The 23,607-nt window shown below is 44.3% G+C and overlaps 1 protein-coding gene across 1 annotated transcript; it reads left to right on the plus strand.

Moving 5' to 3' along the window:
* The first annotated feature begins 794 nt into the window (after positions 1 to 794).
* TNFSF15 (TNF superfamily member 15) lies at positions 795 to 17,726 on the plus strand. Its single transcript, XM_081896645.1, has 4 exons — positions 795 to 1,231; positions 13,616 to 13,670; positions 15,988 to 16,020; positions 17,194 to 17,726. The coding sequence occupies exons 1-4, from the start codon at positions 1,052 to 1,054 to the stop codon at positions 17,640 to 17,642; spliced, it is 717 nt and encodes a 238-aa protein (XP_081752771.1). The 5' UTR covers positions 795 to 1,051; the 3' UTR covers positions 17,643 to 17,726.
* Positions 17,727 to 23,607: the final 5,881 nt, after the last annotated feature.

Raw genomic sequence — 23,607 nt, forward strand, 5'->3', positions numbered from 1 at the left:
GCCTCCTCCTGACTGCCTGTGGTTAAGCATCCCTAAAACGTGTCCTTCAAGGGAAGAACCCTGACAAACTCATCCACTTTTTCATCAGACATGGTTGGATGGTTCCTGCAGGAAGGTAAGTAGTGTTTGTTTGTTTTTTAACCCCTGTGCATTGACCATCCATGTATTAAATGACCCCCAATTTTAACTACAATTTTTTTGGGGGGATACCATCTTATACCCAGAAAAATACAGTATTTTTTCACACAGCACACAGGTATGATATGGAATTTGCTCCCACTAAATGTGAGGCCACCAGCACCTTTCAAAAATGATAAAGGTATCAATGGATGCTACTCCTAGCCATAATGGCTTTGTTCTCCCTCCACTGTTGAAGGCAGTATGCCTCTGAATACCAGTCACTGGCAATCACAAATGGGGAGATGTGCTGTTGTGCAGGCAGACAGGCTTCCCATAAGTGTCTGTTGGCCACTGAGAAATCAAGAGTGCTGCACTACATAGGTTCTTGGTCGGATGCAGCAGGGCTTTTCTTACATTCTTAAAGGTGAGAACCATTTGAAAGACCTCTTTTATTAAGAATCTGAAAGAGGTGTATGAGCTTCGGATAAGATAGGAAACGAGACAGAGACTGAGAAAGGCACCTGGAAAATGACACTCCAGCTAGTCTCAGCGGAAGCTCCTGCCGCTGCCCCACTCACTGCCTCCCTCCCTCACTCGCGTTTCTCCCTTCCCCTCGGGGACTTTCCTCCGACTTCCTCCTTCCTAAGTTCCATCCTCCCCAGCCCAGGCGTTAGGGAAAGCGAGCCCATTCCGGCGTAGGTGTGGCATCCTGGCTGAGATGGAAGGGTGTGTCTCCCCCCCTTAACTCCACGTGCCCTCTAGTCGCGTCGCGGAGTGGGATGGCTCTCGCGCTCTCCCCCCCTCTCCTCCTCTCTCCACCCAGGAATATACAGGGCTATATAATGGGTCCCCAATCAGGGCCCAGAAGACATTTGCTATCCCCCCTCCCCCATTGGCTCGGTGATATTCAGAGCCTGGGGAAGACTTGGCTATGGACGGGGCGCGAATGCAGCAATTGGCGGAAGAGCATTACGGGTACAGGTGGGAGCGGCTGGCGGGCGACCTGCGGAGGCTCCAGTGCCTGGCGCTTTTTTGTCTCCTGCTTCTTGTTCTCTTGGCTATGCCCGTGATTTACCTGCTGGGCAGCAGCCTCAGGTGCAAGCAAGACGAGGTAAGGAATAATACAAGGACCTGCGTTTTACTCTGTAGTGTCTGCACCGACCGGCAGCAGCTCCCCGGGGTTTCGAAAGGGGAGTCCTACCACGGGGTGCCAGGTATTTATTTGAACGTGGGACATTCTGCATGCAAAGCAGATGCTCTTACGCTGAGCTCCCGCGCTTCCCCAAATCAAAGGGTAGGCTGTCTCTCTGTGGGCGGGATTTATCAGAGAAAGCTGCCGAGTCTGGCCATGGATCCGTCTAGCTCAGAACTTCCAGTAGCGCACCCTCCAGTTTTTTAAGGCAGGATCCTCGCCCCCTTCCCCCAGTCGTACTGGGAGATGCCCGGGACCTGGGACTTTGGGACACGCAAAGCAGGTACTTTCTCACTGAACGATCAACATGCAAATTTCATGCTGAACATTTTAACTTGTTTTTACGCGTGTTTTGATCCCTCTGTAGGCTGACTTGCCATTATCGTTTTCTGTTAAGAGGTACTGGAATGATTAAATGGTCTATATACTCTGTTAAGTAAACAAACAAATAAACAATGCGGAAACCCACGGAGGGATCTTTGTCTAGGGAAGCTATGGAGCGGGTGGGGCTCCACAGATCCGCGTCCCAAAGAAATGTTGTGGACCAGAGGAGGTGGAAGTTTGTTTCTCTCTTCATAACTGTGGAATCCGGAAGTGTAGTTGGAAAGTTACTCTTCCCTTCGTTCGTTCGTTAGTTCATTCATTCGTTTTCCTCTGCTTCTTGTCATGGCAATGGCTGTTTGTGTGTTTTAGGGGCATGCTTGTAGGATGAAGTTTAGATTGCAGTGCGCTCCAGTAATTTGCTCATCTGCAGCATAAGGGAGCAGGTCGCTGTTGTTACTGCAAATTTCAAATGTGTTCATGTGCTGACTACTATACTGTAGATGGGAGGGTGGGCTTTATCAGCCCATGGGTTGCATTCACTTTTTGTCAGTATTCTGGGGTGTACATGTGAGGAGGTGGGAGGTCAGAAGCGGTGCATGCAAAGAAATGAATGTTCGTTTTACCTTTAAATAGTAGACTAGTTTGTACACACACTTTCGCACCCTTCTCTATCCTCCAAGTAGAAGGCATAATCGGAATTCAATGATACAGTCAAGCCAGTTAAAGACACTCTCTTGGGGAGAGGGGGTGCATCTGGGCAGGCATGGTGGGTGTGGGGAGGAGTCCTGAGGGCTGGACAGAGAAACTTTGAGGGTTACCTTTGGCCCCAAGGTTTGAAATTCCCCACTCCTGTTGTAGATCAAAGATGCCACTTTTGCTATTCACAACAGCCCTGCCAAGGGACTTAACTGAGATGGCTCAAGAAGTAACCTGCCAAATTAAATGACTGAGTCCCCCAGTTCAAGATGAGTAATTCTTATCAGACTCACTCAGCTGAGTGTTAGAGGACAGGGGACACCACAAGGTACCACTGGACCCGATTAGGGGAGTGGAATTCTGCCCCCAGTGGAATCATTATATCAGGGCAGGAATACTTTTTTGAAGTGGACTTTTTCTGGAGGGCCCCAGACTCAAGGTGTGTGTGTCTGTGTGTTGTGTCCTCATCTCCCATGGAAGACTTGAGGCATAAAAGGTTGGACAATATAAAGGTCTCTGATCCAGAAAATCAGAAACCTGCAACCTGATCTGGTATGTTTTATCACCACTGTTGGAGAAGGCCAGCCTCTGAATATAGTTCCTGGGAATCACATGAGGAGAGCTGCAATTGCACTTGGCTCTTGCTTACGGGCTTCACAGAGGCAGGTTGGCCACTTGTGAGAACAGTCTGCTGGACTTTGGCCTCATTCAGCAGAACTCTTATGATGTCACTAAGCTTTGTGACACAGACTTTTTATGGTGCTTCTAGCAGTGAGGTTCCAGATGATGGTTGGGTGATACTAGTGGTGATGCTATGGAATGTCCATAAACATTCAATCGCTCGGGTAATATAGCAGCCGAGAATAGGATGTTCAAAACTCACCTTCCGCAAGAAGGCTTTCTTTGACAGTTTGGTCAGCTGTGAGGCAGGAGTTGTGTGGAGCAGACAAAAGGTTGGAAAAGGTGAATGGGACATGGTCCCAGAAGAGATAGTAGGTAAGAGGCAAAGATCCCACATGCAGGATGGCTGGAGGAGAGGGGCAGATTCAGCAGTAGAGTGAAATATGAGAAGGGTGATAGGATGGAGCTAGAACACAATGAGTTAAAAGAGCCCACTGAACTTCCATACCTTGAGAGGGATCCTGCAATTTAGAGAGAATCCTAACATGAACAGAGATCCAGAAATGAGAGCCAGGAGGTTACCTGAAACACATACCGTATTTTTTGCTCTATAAGATGCACTTTCTCCCCTCCTAAAAAGTAAGGGGAAGTGTGTGTGCGTCTTATAGAGCGAATGCAGGCTGCGCAGCTATCGCTGAAGCCAGGAGAGCAAGAGGGATCAGTGCGCACCGATCCCTCTTGCTCTCCTTCCTTCAGTGATAGCCATGCAAAGCCTCTTCAGCGCAACGGGAGCGTTCCTGCCTCTTTGCTCAGGAGGCTTTGCATTGAGGCTTCCTTCTTGCTGTGCTGGCTTCTGGCCTAGCCATGCGCAGCCTCTTCCTGGCAGGGGGAGCCTTCATCCTGCTGGCCGTGAGAGGCTTCGTGCAGCTATACCATAAGCCAGGACAGCAAGAGGGATCGCTGCGCAGTGATCCCATTTGCTGTCCTGGCTTCGCTGCATGAAGCCTCTTGAGGGCAGGGGGAGCCTTCATCCCGCTGCCCCAAAGAGGCTTCACATGGCTATCCCATATAAGCCAGAACAGCAAGAGGCTATCCCAGAAGCCAGATCCCTCTTGCTGTTCTGGCTTCTGGGATTCAGAATTTTTTTTCCCTTTTTTCCTCCTCCAAAACATAGGTGCATCTTATGGTCTGGTGTGTCTTATAGAGCAAAAAATACAGTATATTTAATTTCCATAGTCCCCCACACCTTTTTTCTGGTCTCTCCATGCTTTTGCATTTCCACGGAGTGGCCTGGTTCATGCATCACCCGTACCCAGGAGTGGGGAACTTTCGTTTCTGCCTGGGGGCTGCATTTCCTTCTAGGCAGCCTTCTAGGGGCCACATGAGCAGGGTTAGAGGCAAAAGCTGACAAAGCAACACATGTAAAATTTACCTTTTTACAGCTACAGAAAGGTAGCCGTGTTGGTCTGCCATAGTCAAAACAAAAAAAATTCCCTCCAGTAGCACCTTAAAGACCAACTAAGTTAGTTCTTGGTATGAGCTTTCGTGTGCATGCACACTTCTTCAGATACCATCAGGTATCTTCTTCAGGTATCTGAAGAAGTGTGCATGCACACGAAAGCTCATACCAAGAACTAACTTAGTTGGTCTTTAAGGTGCTACTGGAAGGAATTTTTTTTGTTTTACCTTTTTACAGTTGGCTAGTTTCTACACCTTCTCCTCTCCATCCCCCATCGAGGCAAGCAAGAGGCATCATGGGAGTCCAAGGAACACATTCCAGCCAGGCAAAAACACTCAGGGTGCAGTCCAAGGCAAGTCAGAGGCGTAGTCTGGGATGAGTTACAAGGGGCAGAAAGAGCAGCCAGGGAAGGGGCACATTTGCCTCAAGGTTCCATACCCTTTCACTTAGCCAAAGTTAAACCACAGTTCATTATGCAAACTGCAAATCACCACAAAGATCAAGCAAAGAGGGCTTGTTTTGTGGGAGCATATGCCCTACTTAAAAGGGACGTGGGTGGTGCTGTGGGTTAAACCACAGAGCCTAGGACTTGCTGATCTGATGGCCAGCGGTTCAATTCCCTGCGATGGGGTGAGCTCCCATTCTTCGGTTCCAGCTCCTGCCAACCTAGCAGTTCGAAAGCACGTCAAAGTGCAAGTAGATAAATAGGTACCGCTCTGGTGGGAAGGTAAACAGCATTTCCTTGCACTGCTCTGGTTCTCCAGAAGCGGCTTAGTCATCCTGGCCACATGATCCGGAAGCTGTACGCTGGCTCCCTTGGCCAATAAAGCAAGATGAGTGCCGCAATCCCAGAGTCAGCCATGACGGGACCTAATCATCAGGGGTCCCTTTACCTTCACCTTTTATGCCCTACTTAACTCCCCATGTGCTTCATATTACCTACCCAACATCCCAAAAGAATTCGTAGAGCTGTACTGCTCCCATTGCCTCAGCAGATCTCCCTGCCCCTTCCTATTGGCTGGCTGCAAAGGTGTGGAAATTTTCTCAAGAGTTCTTTGCCCACTCTCCTCAAGAGCACTCAAAAGATTATAGGAGCCTAGGGTTTCTTTAACCCCTTCCTTCCACTGCTCTACATTATTCCCTTGCGCGCGCAACCCCCCCCCCAATGTTATACTGTAACGTGACTCCATTACTTTTCCATTTAGATACTATATCATCTTTCCCCAGATAGGGGAGCTGCATGAATATAACCCATTAGAGAGTATATAGTCTAATATTATTTCAAACATTCTGCAAAAAATGTTGGAGAGCAGGGACTTTTTCTTGCTCTGTCCTCCTCTTGGGGCCAAGCCTCGCACAGGATTCTGCTGTTGCTCAAGCACCAGTCAACGTTGAAGGTCAGTACCCACACCTTACATTTAAGGCACTCTTATCCCACTTTAACATACCTGGAGAATCCTGGGAACTATGGTTTGTTGAGACTGGTGGGAACTGTAGATCTGTGAGGTCTGTACCCGTAACAAACAAGAGTTCCCATGATTTTTTTGCAGGAAGTCATGACTGATAAAGTAGAATAAGAGTTTGTTGTTTGGGGCAGATGTGACCTTAGACTCTGGGCTTCTCTACACTTCTTCTTCTCCCACTGCTCACTCCCCACCCCCACGGGAAAACTACTCTTTAGCACTCAGTTGGAGCAAACCTGGGAAAGAGTGGGGCAGAGAGAAAGCCACTCGGGCCTGTGTCTAGAAAGCATGGAGCCAGTGTGGTGTAGTGGTTAAGAGTGGTGGACTCGTAATCTGGTGAACCAGGTTCGCTTCCCCACTCCTCCACATGCAGCTGCTGGGTGACCTTGGGCCAGTCACACTTCTCTGAAGTCTCTCAGCCCCACTCACCTCACAGAGTGTTTGTTGTGGGGGAGGAAGGGAAAGGAGATTGTGAGCCGCTTTGAGACTCCTTCGAGTAGTGATAAAGCGGGATATCAAATCCAAACTACTACTACTACTACTACTAATCTTCTTCTTCTTCTTCTTCTTCTTCTTCTTCTTCTTCTTCTTCTTCTTCTTCTTCTTCTTCTTCATGGGTCAAGTGGAAAACTGTTCACACCTGTGCACAGGACTAGCAGAAGTGTGGACTTGTCTTGAGCCTTACATAGCAGCAAGTGTTTCTGTCTATCTTTACTGAAAGGGGCTTCTTCAGTTAAAGGGGCCCAGCCTTCTCCAACTGTTTTTTTTCACTACAAATTAGCAGGGAAGGCTGGCTGGCTGCATGAGGGCTTCTGTGATACGAGAGTCCTCAGGGTCAGAGTATGGCAACATTGCACCCTTTGGCTGGAGTGGTGCCAGCATCACGAGATCCTCTCATGGATGTGCTTCTGGGGCTGGCTCTCTCTGTAATTTCCCTTTCTGACTCAGACTCCTTGACATCCCATGAATGAGGGGAATCCAGTGCCAGGGTGATGAGACATTTTATTTTCAGGCAGGATTCCATGCTCCTGAAAACTATTGCATGAGGGAAGGGGATGAAGGATGTGACTACATAGTGTGCACTGGTTTCAGGGAATGTCCAGGAGAGTGGGTGGATTGTGGTGCTGATGCTGCTAAGATCACCTTACTTCATATACCTCATCTCCTCTCCTGTCTTCCCCCAGTGTTGGTGCTTCCAATATCCCCCCCCCCGCCACAAAAACCCTTTCCCCTTGCAATCTAGATTTGGGACTTTCCAACTTGTGTAAACTTAAGGCTGCCCAGCCCAGTTGGTGAATGCCATTGAGCAAAAGACAATTTCTAACCACCACCACCCCATTGACTAGCATCTTTATAGCCTGGTGGGTAAACAAACAAGCCACACCTAAGCCATAGTTAAGGAACTGTGTGAGTTTGCACCTATCACTGAACCATAGCAAAGTTCAGTAAGCCAACAACAAACCATGGTTCCTTTTTGCTAACAAACCATAGTTAAAGGGCTGGGCTGGGTGGTAATGGTTTAACAGCAAATAGTTAATTAGTAATAACTAATAAATACGTTTATTATTTATTTAGTAATGAATAAATTGGGATTTATTAACTAAACTTTATTTAATGGTTTAACATTGTGTGCAAAGCGTGCAAATACTGTGGTTTGCTTTTCCAAATGACTTGTATGTGTGGGGTTTTATTATTACCCCCCACCCCCTCAAAAAATCTGGGCAATCACTTGCATAGACTGAGGAACATTTTAGGAGTGCTGCAGTGTTAGCACATATCTGCACAGCTGTGTGCACCCTCTGTATCTCTCCCGCCTGCCTGTACCGCTCAAGTTTGCACCTCCACCTGTTTATTCCCTGCCCCCAACAGAAAGTGAAATTGGGTAGCGGCAGTGCTTTTCTTCCAGAAAAAAAGGTGCCAGTACTCACCATGAAGTTGTTACAGTAAGTGCCACGCTTTTAGCCAGTGCTTTTCTTCCAGGAAAAGAAAGGTGCTGGTACTGCGTACCCTTAAGTGTCTGCAGATAAAAAGCACTGGATAGCAGTGTATATACAAAAGGCCTGGAGAAAAGTGTCACACTGGGATATGAACAGCCACATCAAGAATCAAACATGACAGATTACCATGATTGGTATTCAAGTAATGTGTACTCAGTGCAGACCCATTGAAATTAATTCATCTAACTCAACTGTATTTTAAGATGTGCTTATTGAGTTTTCAAAAACAACAATTTGTTGTTGTTGTGTTTAGTCGTTTAGTTGTGTCCGACTCTTCGTGAACCCATTGGCCAGAGCACGCCAGGCACTCCTGTCCTCCACTGCCTCCTGCAGTATGGTCAAACTCATGCTGGTAGCTTCGCGAACACTATCCAACCATCTCGTCATCTGTTGTCACCTTCTCCTTGGGCCCTCAATCTTCCCCAACATCAGGGTCTTTTCCAGGGAGTCTTCTCTTCTCATGAGGTGGCCAAAGTATTGGAGCCTCAGCTTCATGATCTGTCCTTCCCGTGAGCACTCAAGGCTGATTTCCTTCAGAATGGAGAGGTTTGATCTTCTTGCAGTCCATGGGACTCTCAAGAGTCTCCTCCAGCACTAGAATTCAAAAGCATCAATTCTTCGGCGATCAGCCTTCTTTATGGTCCAGCTCTCACTTCTATACATCACTACTGGGAAAACCATAGCTTTAACTATACAGCCCTTTGTCGGCAAGGTGATGTCTCGGCTTTTTAGGATGCTGTCCAGGTTTGTCATTGCTTTTCTCCCAAGAAGCAGGCATCTTTTACTTTCTTGACTACTGTCACCATCTGCAGTGATCAAAAACAACAATATGCAAACAATAAAGAAACAATGAACAAGGGCTGTGTGAAGCACATATTAGGGTTGCCACCTGTCCTGTATAATACAGAATTGTCCCGTATTTCAATGTAAAATGCTGCATCCTGTATTGATACAGTTTTGACCTGTATTTCAAGTCTTCTCCCTCTCTCTCTCTCTCTCTCTGCCAAGTTTGGGATCCTCTCCGAATGCATTTGTTTGAAAGGGTGCATGAAAGGTCATGTATTTAAGCTCTGGGTAGCTAAGCACAGACAGATTTTAAAATTCATGTGTATGTGTGTGTGCACGTGTTTGTGTGTGACAAATTCCAGAGATGCCATCCTGTTAGGCTGCACGAGATTGTAATGGATTGCTTTGAAGTCACTTTCGATCCAGATGGGAGGGGGGAAATCACCCCAAACTGCCCAGCCCTGCTCTGTCCTGTATTTTGTGGGAACAGAGGTGGCAAAGCTAAGCACACTATTGAAGTTTGAATAAAATAAACAGAAGGTTTAGTACACTTGCAGACACCACAATAAAACAGATTCTGTAAAGGGACATATTGGAAGCATGAGTCACATATCAACAAGGGAGCCTTTCACACAGAGGTGTATATTGTTGTGGGCCTATTAATTTCAAAACTTATAAATGGAGACTGTGCAACATTAAAATAATCTCACAACCAACCCATGATGGGATCAGACAAGACAATATCCGGCATCAGGAACCAAGCAAGACAGATGACTGTGGGTGGTATTCAACTAATGTTTATTCAGAGTAGACCCGTTAAAATTAATGACCCTAATTCAGACATCTTCATTAATTACCATGGATCTACTTTGAGTAAAAGTTAGTTGAATTACACAGAACTTCTTCCAAGCTTGGGGCATGCATTTGGGGGCCTACTTCTTAACCCCCCCAAAAAATATTTGTATGGTGGCACAGCTGCTGTTGTGACCTGCCTTAGATCAGGCCACAAGTTGATAGTGGATACTGGATGAGTAGTTGAAGACCAATGCAGCAGCAAATACTGCTAGATGTGGTGGGTTCAGGAATGATTTGGACTAAGTTCTGCTTAGAGTAGATCAGAATGAACAAACCTAAGCTAGCCATGCCCATCAATTTCAATGGGTCTATTCTGAGTAGGAATAACCTGGGATAAAATCCTTTGCTTGGTTATCTTACTGATAATAAATACCAGCACTCAGCATGTTTCTGTCATTTATCAATATGCAACTCGTGTAGGAGTTATTGCATAAACATCCTTTGGCAATTAGCATGAGCAGAGGTCACACCGCAAATGAGATTGCTCATTAACTTTCTACAATGCTTTCATTCAAGGAAATGCAAGTATATTGGTGTCATGTGTAATCTGGAGCTCTGTATTCTGGGTCTCTGCCAAGGGTGGAAGCTTGTTGGCCCAGCTGAGCATAAACCAGGGAACTGAACTTCCTATTTATGTCATGGATAAACTCCATCAGCGGATGTGGGTGGTTGCATTCTTTATTTAAGTGTTAGAGAAATTGTGTAAATAATGCAAGTGGAGCCTAGAGCAAAAAGTTATGATAGCAGTTTACTGAACAGATGGAACAACAAACAATGCATACCTATTTGAGGAGAAAGGAACAGACAGGTTTTGTCTTTCAGTTAAGGCCTTGTTCATAACAGGGGGGCATACAACTAAAAACACAGAGGAGAAAGCTTCCTGAGAAATACACAACCAACCAGAGCACATGCTAGCTCAGGTCACTCTACCTTGTTGCTAAGCAACATCTCCACACACACCCCTCTTGACTAGTGGACTTAACCTTTAAATGACATACTGCATTATCTCTACTAGTGTACTTTCTACATAAAGTACTCATAGGTGCAGGAGATCCACCCTGATCCTAAACATAGTCTTTTCTGCTGATTTTCCCTGGTGGAGAAGGGATTGCTGTCCCATGGGAAACATTTCAGGTATTCAAATGTTTGTGTCCTTGCGATTTGGGAGTAGTGGGTCATCTAATACATGTATATATGCATGTATGTATCAGCGAATACTAAGATTCATTAACTTTCTAATTTGGATCTTGTTGCCTACCAAACAGTGCTTTTTCTTAGTTTGCAAATCATTTTAATTTTGACTCTTGTCAATGCAGATAAAGTCCATCATTATTATTGAAATTGTTCATGAAGACTTTTAAAAAGTATTCAGACTGAAGTGGAAATGTGAAGAACAGAATTTAGGAGTGGGCATACAAAAACTAAGTAGTGTAAAACCAACTTTGATAGATTCATCCATCCTTAGTCAGAAATGCAGATGGAAAGGCAAATAGAAATCAATCAAGTGGTCTGTTCACAGCCATGATTTTCAAACCAAAAACTTCACATGGTGTCAATAGCTCAGACAACACTTCTCCTGTCTTCTTCCCCACCCACTCCAGCGCTGGCAGGGGGTAAGTCCCCTTTGTGGTACAATCAGCCCATGCAGAGCACTGACTGGTTTTGTAAATAATGGTCAGTGAAACTGTGCCTCCCCTCCCTGATATCCTTGGACTCCAATTTTCATAATGGCCATTGCTCAGGGATGAAAGGAGCTGGAGTCCACCACCATCTGGAGGGTGAACTTGAAATTATTTATTAAATTTATATACCATCCTTCATCAAAAGACCACAGCATGGTTTAGAAAGCAGAACACAAATGGCAGCATGTAACATCTATACAATATAAAACTCAAGGCAGTAATATAAATACCATTACAGTAATGAGAAATAGATAATAAAATACGGATTCTCCTAAAAGAGAATCAGCAGCAGGATATCTTAAATACAAAAAGTCCTGCTGCTTCTTGTACAGCCAAGTTCTATATGCAATACCTGGAGCAGACAGTCGCTTTGAATCTACAGTCCCTTTCTCAGGTAGCTGTTATATTATGAGAGATACTCAGGCACCATCTACATGTTACTCATCCAGATTGCCCAGCGGATCACGATGGTGATGACAGTATGATTGCATCTTACACACATTTTAACTTGTGTGATTTCAACCTTAAGTGGTTGCAGGCAAACTGGCCGGCTGAAACTGCACACGTTAAATGTGCTTAAAGGGCTTAAAAACTATTCTTGTGTTGTGTCTGCTTGAGGTTTCCAAACGTTAAAAGAAAATGAAGGCTCTCTGCCTTGCTTGGTGGCAGGGAGAGGCACCAAGATTAAGTGCTGAACTACTACACTTAATCTGATCTGGTGTGAGATCTGGTTTCCCTGCTCAGTTACCAGCTATAAAGTGATGTCTAGACTCTAGGGGTTAAAAGTTAACAGCATGTACCAGGTGTCCTGTCCTCATGCCAGATGGGACTCTCCTGCATTCCATCTGTTTGGTAAGCACAGCTGTAGGAAGCAAATGACAATTAGTAATGCCTGTGTTGTTGTCGGGGGAGGTGGTGTGTGTGAGAGAGTGAGGGGGGGCAGGTATTGACCAGTATAAATATTAACTGGACTGGAATGTGTGGGGTTTTATTTTTGCTTGGTGCGATTTCTCTAGCCTTTCAGCAGGCACTGAAAATAGTACATACAGTGAAGGTGTCTGCCTGATGTCACTTAGGCAGGGAGTTCCAGAGTGAAAGTGTTGCCACACTAAAATACCAATTTCTTACAAATGCGGAACAGGTATTATGTGGCAGTGTAACAATGCCAGTTCTGAGACAGACGTGGTAGAGTGAGTATATTTGGGGTAAGGTGATCTTGCAGGTAAACTGGTCTGAAGTTGTTGAATAAATCCAGGGGTGGGGAACATTTTCAGCTCCTGGTGGACAACTTTGGCTGCCCCCCCCACACTTTGCAGTGAAAATTGAATTGAAGCCACAGTGCTGATGACTTTCCTAGCCAATCCAAGTGGGGCTTGATTTTCACTACCCATAATCCTACTGATACACTGCAGAGTTCCTGAAACTCCAGAGTGAAGCTAATCAGCTGACTTCAGGCCCTGCTTTTTGAAGGGGTTGTGTGCTCCCAGGTGGAACCAATCCCAGAGGTGCTTGGATTTGGTGCCCTGTTTAAAAGGTGCCAAACACAGCCTCAGTTTGCCAAGGAGCAATTAGGAATATGTTTCAAGGCTCCTGATGGTTCCTTTGCACCCGTGTTGTTACCTGTCCTGTACCTTATTTATTTAGAGCAGGCATGTCCAATTCCCAAGAGACTGTGATCTAATCCCAGTGTAAAACAAACTGGCAGTGATCTACCCATTGACATTGGAGGGAGGAGGAGTGTGTGTGTGTTGGGGGGGTGTATTGCCCAGAGTTGTTGAGCTTTTAGGGGGTAGGAGTTCTTCAGCTTTTATTTGTTAACTTTCAGTAAACTTTATTTAATTCCACATCACTAAGGGTCCTACGATCTACCAGGATCAACCAGGGATCTACCAATAGATTGCAATCTACTGGTTGGACATGTTTGATTTAGAGCATCTACACCCTAATATTTGGCCCAAAAGGCTCACAATGTGGCTTAGGTAAAGGGACCCCTGACCATTAGGTCCAGTCATGGCCAACTCTGGGGTTGCGGTGCTCATCTCACTTTACTGGCCAAGGGAGCAAGCGTACAGCTTCCGGGTCATGTGGCCAGCATAACTAAGCCACATCTGGCGAACCAGAGCAGCGCACGGAAACGCCAGAGCGGTACCTATTTATCTACTTGCACTTTGATGTGCTTTCGAACTGCTAGGTTGGCAGGAGCAGGGACAGAGCAATGGGAGCTCACCCCGTCGCGGGGATTCAAACCACCGACCTTCTGATCGGCAAGTCCTAGGCTCTGTGGTTTAACCCACAGCGCCAGCCGTGTTGAGTCAATTAAAACAAGACATTGCCCACCTACAGGCTCTCTCTCTCTCTCTCTCTCATGCATTAGAGATGCCACACTGCTGAATTAATCACTTGTGCATTTTCCTTTACAGATGTCACCTGAAACACTTCCTATATTCCAGAAACAAGAGGCCTCTCCTGCAAATTGTGAGTTTGCTTAAAAGAAGAAGAAGAATTGTAGTGTTTGCTTTGTGTTCTGAATAAGATTCTCCCTGCAGCAAATTTCTCAAGGCAGTAGCAGGCATTGGCAGAATAGGAGCATAGGAAGTTACCTTATAACAAATGACATCCCAAAAGACATGAAGAGAATCTTTTTATATGCAACAGCTGCCACAAGGGTTATTGACTGCAAAAAATTGGAAGTCAGAAGAAGTACCAACATTGAACGATTGGCAAAATAATTTTTTTTGAAATGATTGAATTAGCAAAAATTACAGCAACACTTAGAATGCAATCTAATCAAAATCTCAAACAGGAATGGAAATGTGTAGAAGAATACATGACCAAAAGATGCTCCAACAAGAAATTATTGATATGTATAGACTGATTTCATTAAGCTAAACTAAGCTAAGCTAAGCAGATATATAAGATTGAATATTTAATTATTAAGATACAAAATTACAATCTCAATAATAAAGTTACATAATAATAACAAGGAAGTCACTCACGGGTGGAGGGAAGACACAGGGCAAGAAATAAGAAATGGATAAATGTTGGTGCATAATTAAATGTGAAAATGTGAATTCACAAATATAATGTATATGTATCAATATGTAAAGATTTCATATATGTATTGCAACATTAATAATAAATAAATAAAGTGCAAAAAAGGAAGTTACCTCAAACTGAGTCAGAACACAAGTCCATCTAGGTCATTATTGCTACACTGACTGGCAGCAGTTCTCCAGTGTTTCAGGCAGGGGTCTATCTTAGCCCTGCGTAGAGAAGCCAAGGATTAAACCTGGAACCTTGTGCATGCAAAACAGCTGCTCTCCCACTGAGCTACAGCCCTTCGCCCATGATGCTTAATTGTGGGGAAAGCTCGCGGTGAAAACTGTGCTTGGGGTGATATCACAGCTTGGAAAGGGGATGCACTCTCCATGGCAGGAATGGGAAACTTATGTGGCCCTCAAAATGTTGTTGAACTCTGTTGCAGGGGGTTGGACTCAATGACCCTTGGGGTCCCTTCCAACTCTAGTATTCTGTGATTCTGTGGGCTAGGGTTGATGGGGGTTGAAGCCCAACAGCATCTAGGGGGCCATCCTCCCTGTCCAAAAAGGAGCATAGCCCTGGACTGCAGAGGTTCAGGGGCCTCAGTTCACTTCCAACATGTGCTATAGTAAGTTGCTGCTTAGGAGGTCTCTATGGTGCTGTGCAACCCGTGCAAAATGCAGACCATCCATTTCTACATCATCTCCAATTAGGGGCTATCAGACCTCCAATAACAAAAAAACACAGGACAGTCTGCTTGATGGTCAACAAACCAGTATTGATTGAGAGCTAGTGTGATGTAGTGGTTAGACCAGAAATAGCCAGCAGGTGTCCTCTAGGTGTTGTTGGCCTGCAGCTGCCATCATCCATGACCATCCATTGGCCATCTTGGCTGAGGTTGTTGGCAGGTGTAATCCAACACTATCTGGAGGGTACTCTGTTAGCTCCCCAGGATTAGAAATTTGGTCTGGGGTCTGGGAGAGCAGGGCTCAAAACCTCACTCAGCCATGAAGCTCATTACATCACAACCATGTAAGGAAGATTATGCTGTGAGTAATCAGTGACTGGCCCAGGGTCACCCAGTGAGCTTCATGGCCAAGTGAGGATTTGAACCCTGGTTTCCTCCAGGCCCTAGTCCAACACACTAACCGTTACACCTCTGGATGGGTGATAAGCCAAGCTGCCTTTAAAACGCTGTTTGTGCCTCTGCAGCCAGGGATAGGCAGAAAACATTGTTCTTGACATTCTGTATCACTCCCTGCCTACTTATTCAAGGGACAGGTTTCTCAGGAATTCTCCAGAGAGCCTATTTCCTGAACCATAGTGAGAAATCCCATTATTTATTGACAGATGAGAATAAATGCGCTACATTTAAGGTTTCTATGCTCCCCTTAGCTGGTGATCACCTGTGCTAAAACATACTTCTACACTGCTTGCACCTTTGTGAAGATCAATGATTTATAGGAAATAGATTTGACTGGCACATTTACAGAAAGTTCAACAACCATGGCATTCCAAAAAGGTTGCCCTCAAGGGAATGTAGTCCTGGAGTTTAAAACGGTTCTCCACTCTTTTATTATGGGATGGCAATATACATTTGGCTCCAGGATTGCTGGGCTCACTCAACATCTGGTTAGAGGGGCAATGTATGGTTTATCCAGAAGAAAGCAAGGATGTACAAGATTGTGGTCTTAGAGTGCATTAGGTAATTCATTCTCTCTCCCTTTCTGTCTCTCTCTCTCTTACGTTGCAGATTCGGAAGGCAAGCCAAAGATCCACCTTTCAGGTAATTTTTCACTTTGCAGTTGTTTCTCCTCCAAAGCTTTATGTCTCTGGAGTGTGTTCCTTCCACTTTCAGAAGCCCACCAGAATAGAAAGGTCTCAAGAATAGCCGCTGGTAGTGTTCAGTGGTATTAAAATACATTATGCAAAGCACAGTTGTCTGGAAATATGGTACTGTGCATGTGTTTAAAAGAACAGCATACACTTCTTGCAGTGGCTAGATATGGTAGGATGGTGAAACTATTAAAGTGGTGGCTGATGCTCATTGAGATTGGTAGGGCAGAGAATGGGGAGCCCAACATTAGGTGGTGTAAAAGCCAGTGACAGGAAAAGTCAGAGCTAGTGCCATGTGGAGCCAACTAATTTTAGTTTTGTCCCCATCCTCCTCCCTGCTGAGTTTTACAAGGAGAACACTGAGACTAAAGCAGAGGAAGCTGAGGGGCTGTGCCACCCCCTTGACTGGTAGGTGGGATCTGGCTATGGGCAGGCAGAGATTGGCATGCCAAAATCCTAATGGCCCACTAGAACTACAGTACCCCTCTTCTAGGTCTTCAGTGGGCAACACTAAACAGAAATAGCCCTGATAAAATATGGAGAGGATTTGGAAGGAAGAGAGAGAGAGAGAGAGAGAGAGAGAGAGAGAGAGAGAGAGAGAGAGAGAGAGAGACTGGATATAGCACAGAATGGAGAGACAAAGTTACCAGTCTAGTGAGATGAACCCACTGGTTCAAGTTCCATGCACCACTAAATTTAGAGAAATGCAAATCTTGAGTGACCCTTGCATTTTTGACAGTGTTTTGTTTCAGGAAGTGCAGTAGGTAGGTTTACATTAGGATGCAACCTAAACGGAACCTATCTCCTATCCATAGACTCAGGTAGGCTCACCTGGGTTCAGGTGGGACCTCTGGTGTTCATCTGAGTTTGTGGCAGGGAATCAGTGACCCTCCATTACTCATCAGCCTCAGCCACTACAGCCAACTGTCAGAGATTATGGGAGCTGTTGTTCAGAAATATCTGGAGGTACACATTTTCTTCCCCACTCCTGGGGTGATGGTGATGATTTGGGGCTGAATCTGAATAACAGGCTAGAAAGTTACAAAAGCCATCAGCCTCTTTGAATGTTTTTAGCCCTCAGTGAGAGCATATAACTAAATTGTTTTGCTTTGTCTTATCACAGCTATCAAGCAAAATTCATCCTGTGCCAACAATGTGCTTCCAATCTTAGAGTGGACAGTTCGCAGAAATGAACAGCACAGTCCAATGAAGTATTTCAATGGTTTCTTGGTGATCCCAAAAAATGGATATTACTTTGTCTACACTCAGGTCACTTTCCGATGTCCTGATGGTACATGTGAAAACATAGAGTACTGTGGAAAGAAAGGTGTGGATGTAAGAAACGTAATGCAGGTGGTTTCATTGAAGAGCCCAAGCTATCCTGCACCTCGCCCAATCATGAAAGGTGAGAGTTCCATTGACAATAATGGAAAATGGAAGAAAACCATTTATGTTGGAGGTATTTTCCAGCTATGGGAAGATGACACACTCATGGTCAATGTCAGCAATCCTGCACTGGTGGGATTTGGTGGTGAAGGAGACATAACCTACTTTGGTGCTTTCTTAATCTAGCTGCCCATTTGAAACCATGGATTCTCCTACTTACAGACCAGAATTTCCACAATGCAGTGTAATAAAAGGATGCTACCTACAAAATGCTTCCAGAAATTTCCTCTGCTGACATGGCCTTGATGGGGAAGTTCCAAAGTACTGGTCTTGTTTTCTGAAGTGGAGTTGAGGGATCTGGAATCCTTCCATGTCACATAAATGCTGGTTTTGGATGTATTCTGTCTGCTCAGCTCCCTGAGCTTTCAATTCTTTCAGGATATTTGTATCGTGCACACACTGAACTGCTAATCCACAACTTAGAACATAGGAAATTGCCAATTCTACTCTGAGCCCATTGGTCCATCTCTCCAGGTCCAAGTCTCCAGGGTTCCAGGAATGGGGTCCTTCCTATCCCTAACTGGAGATGCTGGGGACCAAACTTGAGACCTCCTGCATGCAAAGCAGATGCTCTACCACTTATCTAGGACCTTTCCCTGAGCTTCATTTGCTCACACATAGAGGTGTGTCAGGAGTCATTTTTAAGCAATAATTTTCTGATTTGCACATACACCACCATCAAAACAAACAAATGAAAAATATACTTTTGGTTTGGTGTTTTACCAATGACTGGGAGAGTTCGTATGCACACTTTAGCACATAGATAAAAATACTATCACACACACAATCATAGAATCATAGAATTGCAGTTGGAAGGAACCCCAAGGGCCATCTAGTCCAACCTCCTACAATGCAGGAATCCTGCCCACAGCCATCTCTGGGTGGACTCAAACCACCAATCTTTCAGTTAGCAGCCAGACACACTGACACATTGTACATCACTGGCAAAGTGTTGGTGTGGTGTTTTACCAATGACTGAGAGTACATGTGCTCATGAATAAAAACATAGCATAAAAATAATATTGATGATATTATTGATAATAATATTGATTCCATCCAAAGACATTGTGAGGCCTGAAGCACAGCACAAAGGAATAGCACAGATTTTGCTATGATTTATACTTGCTGATTTATTATTCACATATATGCCACTTCCAATGGGAAGGTCAATCTGTAAAAAAAACAAAACAAAAAACAAAAAACAGAGGAAGGGGCAAAAGATCCAAGCTTTGCTCCCTTCCCATTTGGATGACACTATAGTAATACCCCTGATTCAATTGTATTTGTGATCACTATGAAGTTCAGTAGCATAGACAAGAGTGAATGCAGGTTCACTGAAGGGACTGGACCCTGTAACAATTTGCTCATCTTTCCAATTAGAAAGTTAGATGTATCCCAAATTAAACTGGACCTCAAGTGTCAGAGTATGCAGAGAAGGGGTAAACAAAAACTCCATAAAGGAGCAGGAAGGGAAACATCTGTCTGGCCGGTTTGAAGCTGCTACTCCCAAGATTATATTATCTGAAGCAGTTTCTTTGTGCACACATGTTCCTGTGCTTTTCACCCTGCTTGAAATTTCCCAAGCTCAAACAATGGTGCTATTGGCTTGAAACATGCCCCTTTCCCACATTCTGCTCTGGGACAAACAGAACACCCCCTCTGTATCTTTTAACCCAGTGCAGCTTCTGAAGCCTCACCTGCCCCTTGAAATGGAATGGAAACCATTTCAGAACCTGTGGAGCTTTCAACATTTGTCTCCGTCATTGCATTGTACTGTGTTGACCCCTCGCCCTTTTTTCTTCTTAGTTCTTAGAGGGTGGGAAATGAAATGAAATAAACAATGCATTGAGATATACCTGGTTGTGTGCTCTGTTTGCATGACTACAAGGAATTATGAGGAATCCAGCCTTGTAACTGGAACAGTTGTGCATCAGCAAGAAACTATAGGGCTATGTGCACATTGCTGTGAATCTTTCAGTGGAGAACCGTGGGACAAGGGAGAGAACTACAAGTCATAGCTACACTCTGAACCTACCGGTATATAAGATTGGTTCTAATTAACCATTCATGGCATTCACTTACTCCACCCCAAAGATTTGAGATGTGCAGCATGGAAATTGGGTTTTGACCTATACCATATTATACCTGCTCGTATACATGCATCACTGCATGCAAAATGTGCCATTCCTTAGTTATTATTAGAATCAGAATGTATGCACAACCTTTCATTCCAGTGAGAAATACCAAGACAGAAATGCCAAGGCACAAACAAATAGCAAAATAGCAAGAACAAACCCAATCATAAAAATACAGGGCAGGTTCATCCACACTGCAAATTTCTGAGTAGTTTTATACCACTTGTACATTTCCTAAATGGAATCCTGGGGTTTTGTTAAGCATTCTCCCCCAAGAATTAACTGTGAAAGATTAGTAATCTGTGGCACCCGCTCTGCTCAGACTAAAATTGTGGGGTTGCCCCAGTGGAGAGGGAGTGACCCCTTAAATCAGCTCAGATCTGTGGTGTGGATATATCTCTAGGTACTGTACTTAAATGCCTTGGGGCACAAGACCCCAAAACAAATGTGTGTAAATGTAAAACAGGTGAAAAGGTGTGACTGGAGTCTTAGCAGCACTGAGTATTACAGCATGCCCATCTGTCTGGTAAGCAAAGTATTGGAGGTGAGGATGAAAAGATCTGGGCTTAAGGCTCCCTAATCCACCCCTTAACAATAGCCTTGTAATTAAATATGCCCCAAGAATATCTCTCACTCTCTGTTGCACTATGACACCCTCTTGCAAATTAGTCCTTGGAACAGAGTTGTGAGAATGCAAAAAGGAAAAAAAGGGGGGGGGAGTTCCTATTTTACAGCATAAAATGACAGAATATATGGAAACTTCTTTGATGGATTGGGAGAACAAGTTTCTAGACATTATTAAGTCCAGGATAGCATGTGGGTATGTGAGCAATGCCTTCAGATTATTCAAAAGCCACAAGGATAATAGTTAGGAGTGGGACTCAGTACGCTGCCGGGAGAACCCAGAAAAAAGAGCATCTATACAACTGGTTCATTCAGTTTGGGGAAGTGAATGACTTGGTTTCTCTCCTTTTTCTTAATTTCCCTTTGAAACTATGGTTTTTAAGGTCTTTCAGGTTTGCTTCATGTACAAGAGGAAACAAACTAATGTAACTTCTGTTGACATAAATTTCCCACATTGTTTTCTGTTTCTGGAATACATGTTAGATGCTATTGTGTATTAAATATTTAAATAGATGATTTTTAAAAATGAGTTATGTCATGGTTGTGTTTTTATTCAGTTTCCTCTATTCCTCAAAATAAACGTCTGAGGTTGACCCCAGAGATATTGAAGCAGCATTCTTACACAGCAAAAAAAAAACCCACCATCAGCATAGATAAATCTTTGTTATTAGCAAACCAATTTGATATACAGGTACTGAGGGAGGATTGGAAGAAAGAATTAGAGATCTTAATTTCTATCACACAATGGGAAACTGTTTTAACTGCTATAACAAGGGTGTCTCTGGACCTTAAGCTGAGGCTCATACAATAAAAATTATATTTAGAATATACTGGACCCTATTACATTCGTTTTAAAAAGGGCTATCTAAGGTATCTAACTGTTGGAGATGCAATAGGGATAATGCTTCTCTAGAACATGTGTTTTTTCCATTGTCCTATATTGAAAGATTTTTGGCAGAAGGTAACTGAAACAGAACTGTACAGAACAACCTTACTGGATAATTCCAGTTTAAAAGCAATCTACTGGGATGTTTGAAGTTTTTGTTATGCAAAACGCAGCAGGAAAATTGATGGTGGAGATGATGATAAGTGATTTGCAATATCTGTATGGCAGGGGGCAAGAAAATCAAGCAGGAGGGAAACCTGAGAGATCATAGCTCTCCTTTCTGTTCAATTTCCCCAGATTTTCTGCTGCAGGTTCTTACTGCTCAGAAAATTGGATTGCAGTCGGTCAGATCGGCTTTCTTAGAATTGCATCTGAGCAATGGAAACCTCTCACAAACACACCTGAAATTACAATGTGTGGGCCACCCCTCTCCTTCAGACTGGCTGAGTTTCAGAACTCTCTTTCCCTGTGAGCCATAGGCCCCCAGAGAGCTATGCATTTCATTGTCTTGGAAACTGTCCAGGAGGAGAGCTTTTTCCACTGTGAAATATTATGCAATAGAAAATTCGCACAGTCACAGCAAAGGAGATGTGTGTGGGGATTCCCTGCCTCCCTTTTTCATGGATATAGCCAGTATTTTTGTTAGGGGAGAAGACCCTTTGTTGGGCGGGGGGGGGGGGGGGGGCAGAACCTCAGGTACCTATGTATTTTTATTTATTTTTATTGATATGGGGGTGGCAGCTGCCCCCCCCCCCCCAGCTACTCTCTTTACACTTTGGTTATTGAATCACCTGAAAAACCCCATGGAATGTCAGAGGGAAGGAAATAAGATATTAGTTCATACCAGCACTCCTACGCTTAACAGAAGACTAGGGGTATTATTCTTATTACCATTATACCACATACAAACTTCAGTTAATTCATAATGTGTTACATTTATTTCTTTATTTGAAAGCCTTTCTAAACTGCTTAATATTTTAAAATAGCCAAAGAATATATATCAGTACTACAAAGAAACAACTAAAAAACATGATAAAAATAGAGAAAACATCAAAAGCACTGGTAAAAGAGTATTACAAGAACAAATTTAGAACACATTCAGTGATGGTAGGCGCTCATTGGACAGAATGCAGGGAACCCAACAGTAGGTGGCGCTAGAGTCAACAGAGTCTACTAATTCTACTTTTTCCATGTCCTCCCTGATGATGATGATGCTCTCCTTTGATGCTTTCAAGCTCTCTCCAGTCTCAGGAAGGGGTGTTTCACATCCCTACCTGGAGAGTGGACATTTTGCATGCCAAGCATGTACTTCATCCACTTAAAAATAAAGTACCTTTCTAGTTCTCAATGTTCTGAATGAAGGGTTGAATTAAACAGGAACATCAGGTGCTATCAGACACTTGGTCAGTCTAGCTCAGAATCCTTCTCCCTGATGAGTTCTACAAGAGCAACACTGAGACTGAGAAGTTGAGAAGCAGGGCCTGCCTGGAAGGCAGGCAGGCAGGTGGTGGAGGGGGGTTGAGGCTAGAGTGCATCATTCTCTCTAGTGGACCTGTCTCCACTCCAAATATTAAATAATAGGGCCCTCAATCTCATGGATCAGGGAAAGCCTGGCGGAGGTGCTTTTACAAGGTGTCTGAAGGAACTTAATAGATGGTGATTCATGCATGGGGCAGAGAAAAGTTCATTCCCAGTGCAAAGCTCTAGTTTCTTGTCAAAGCTCTAGTTTCAGTGTGGAACAGAGAGGTGGAAAGAGCCATCTCCTGAGCACCCTGTCTAGTCATGGGGAATCAAATAGACTTGTTGGTTTACTGAGGAATTCTGGGCAAATCAAGCTAGATGACAGTCAGAGGCTAGAAGGTACGAGCCTTGGCACAAATCTGACTGAAGAGAGATATGAGTCCAACCACATGGCAGTGGCAGCAGCAAAGGGGGCATATCTTTTGGCCTTTACTGCATTCTCAGTGAATTTCCCAGCAGAGCTGCTTAGAGTGGCACACCAGTTGGTCCAAACCAGTTTGGCGTTATTATAAATGGATCACCCAATAACCTCTTGTGAGAGATTTGCATTTCACTTTGACTGAACTATTATCTATATTCTTGTCAAACCTGATGCTGCAATTGGTTCAAAGCTTGCTTGAGTGTCCCTGGAGCACCACCAGATTACAGTTCTTTGGGATTTCTTTCAGTTGTTGCAGTCAAGGTTGTGAACAAGACACTTCGAGCAGCAAAGCCAACTATGTGTCCTGTCAATTCCTGTCCTTCATTGTGGATGGTAAAGTCTAGTAGGAGGGAATTGAATACATGGGTCCTTATCAGAGTTCCAGGGACTCTGATAATTGTGTTATATCCTATCCAGTTTGTTAATTTCCCCCCATCATGGAATGTGGAGGGACACCCATTTTTCTAGCTGGGCAAAAACACTCAAGGAGGGTATCAAATAAGG

The sequence above is a fragment of the Podarcis melisellensis genome (assembly GCF_964234715.1).
Source record: "Podarcis melisellensis genome assembly, chromosome: Z".
NCBI lineage: Eukaryota > Metazoa > Chordata > Lepidosauria > Squamata > Lacertidae > Podarcis > Podarcis melisellensis.

Bases quoted from the DNA above. Each gene is read 5' to 3' on its own strand.
- TNFSF15 (XM_081896645.1), top strand. From the start codon at position 1,052: ATGGACGGGGCGCGAATGCAGCAATTGGCGGAAGAGCATTACGGGTAC. The intron at 13,671-15,987 runs GTGAGTTTGCTT...CTTACGTTGCAG, and splicing joins AGAGGCCTCTCCTGCAAATT to ATTCGGAAGGCAAGCCAAAG. The intron at 16,021-17,193 runs GTAATTTTTCAC...GTCTTATCACAG, and splicing joins GCCAAAGATCCACCTTTCAG to CTATCAAGCAAAATTCATCC.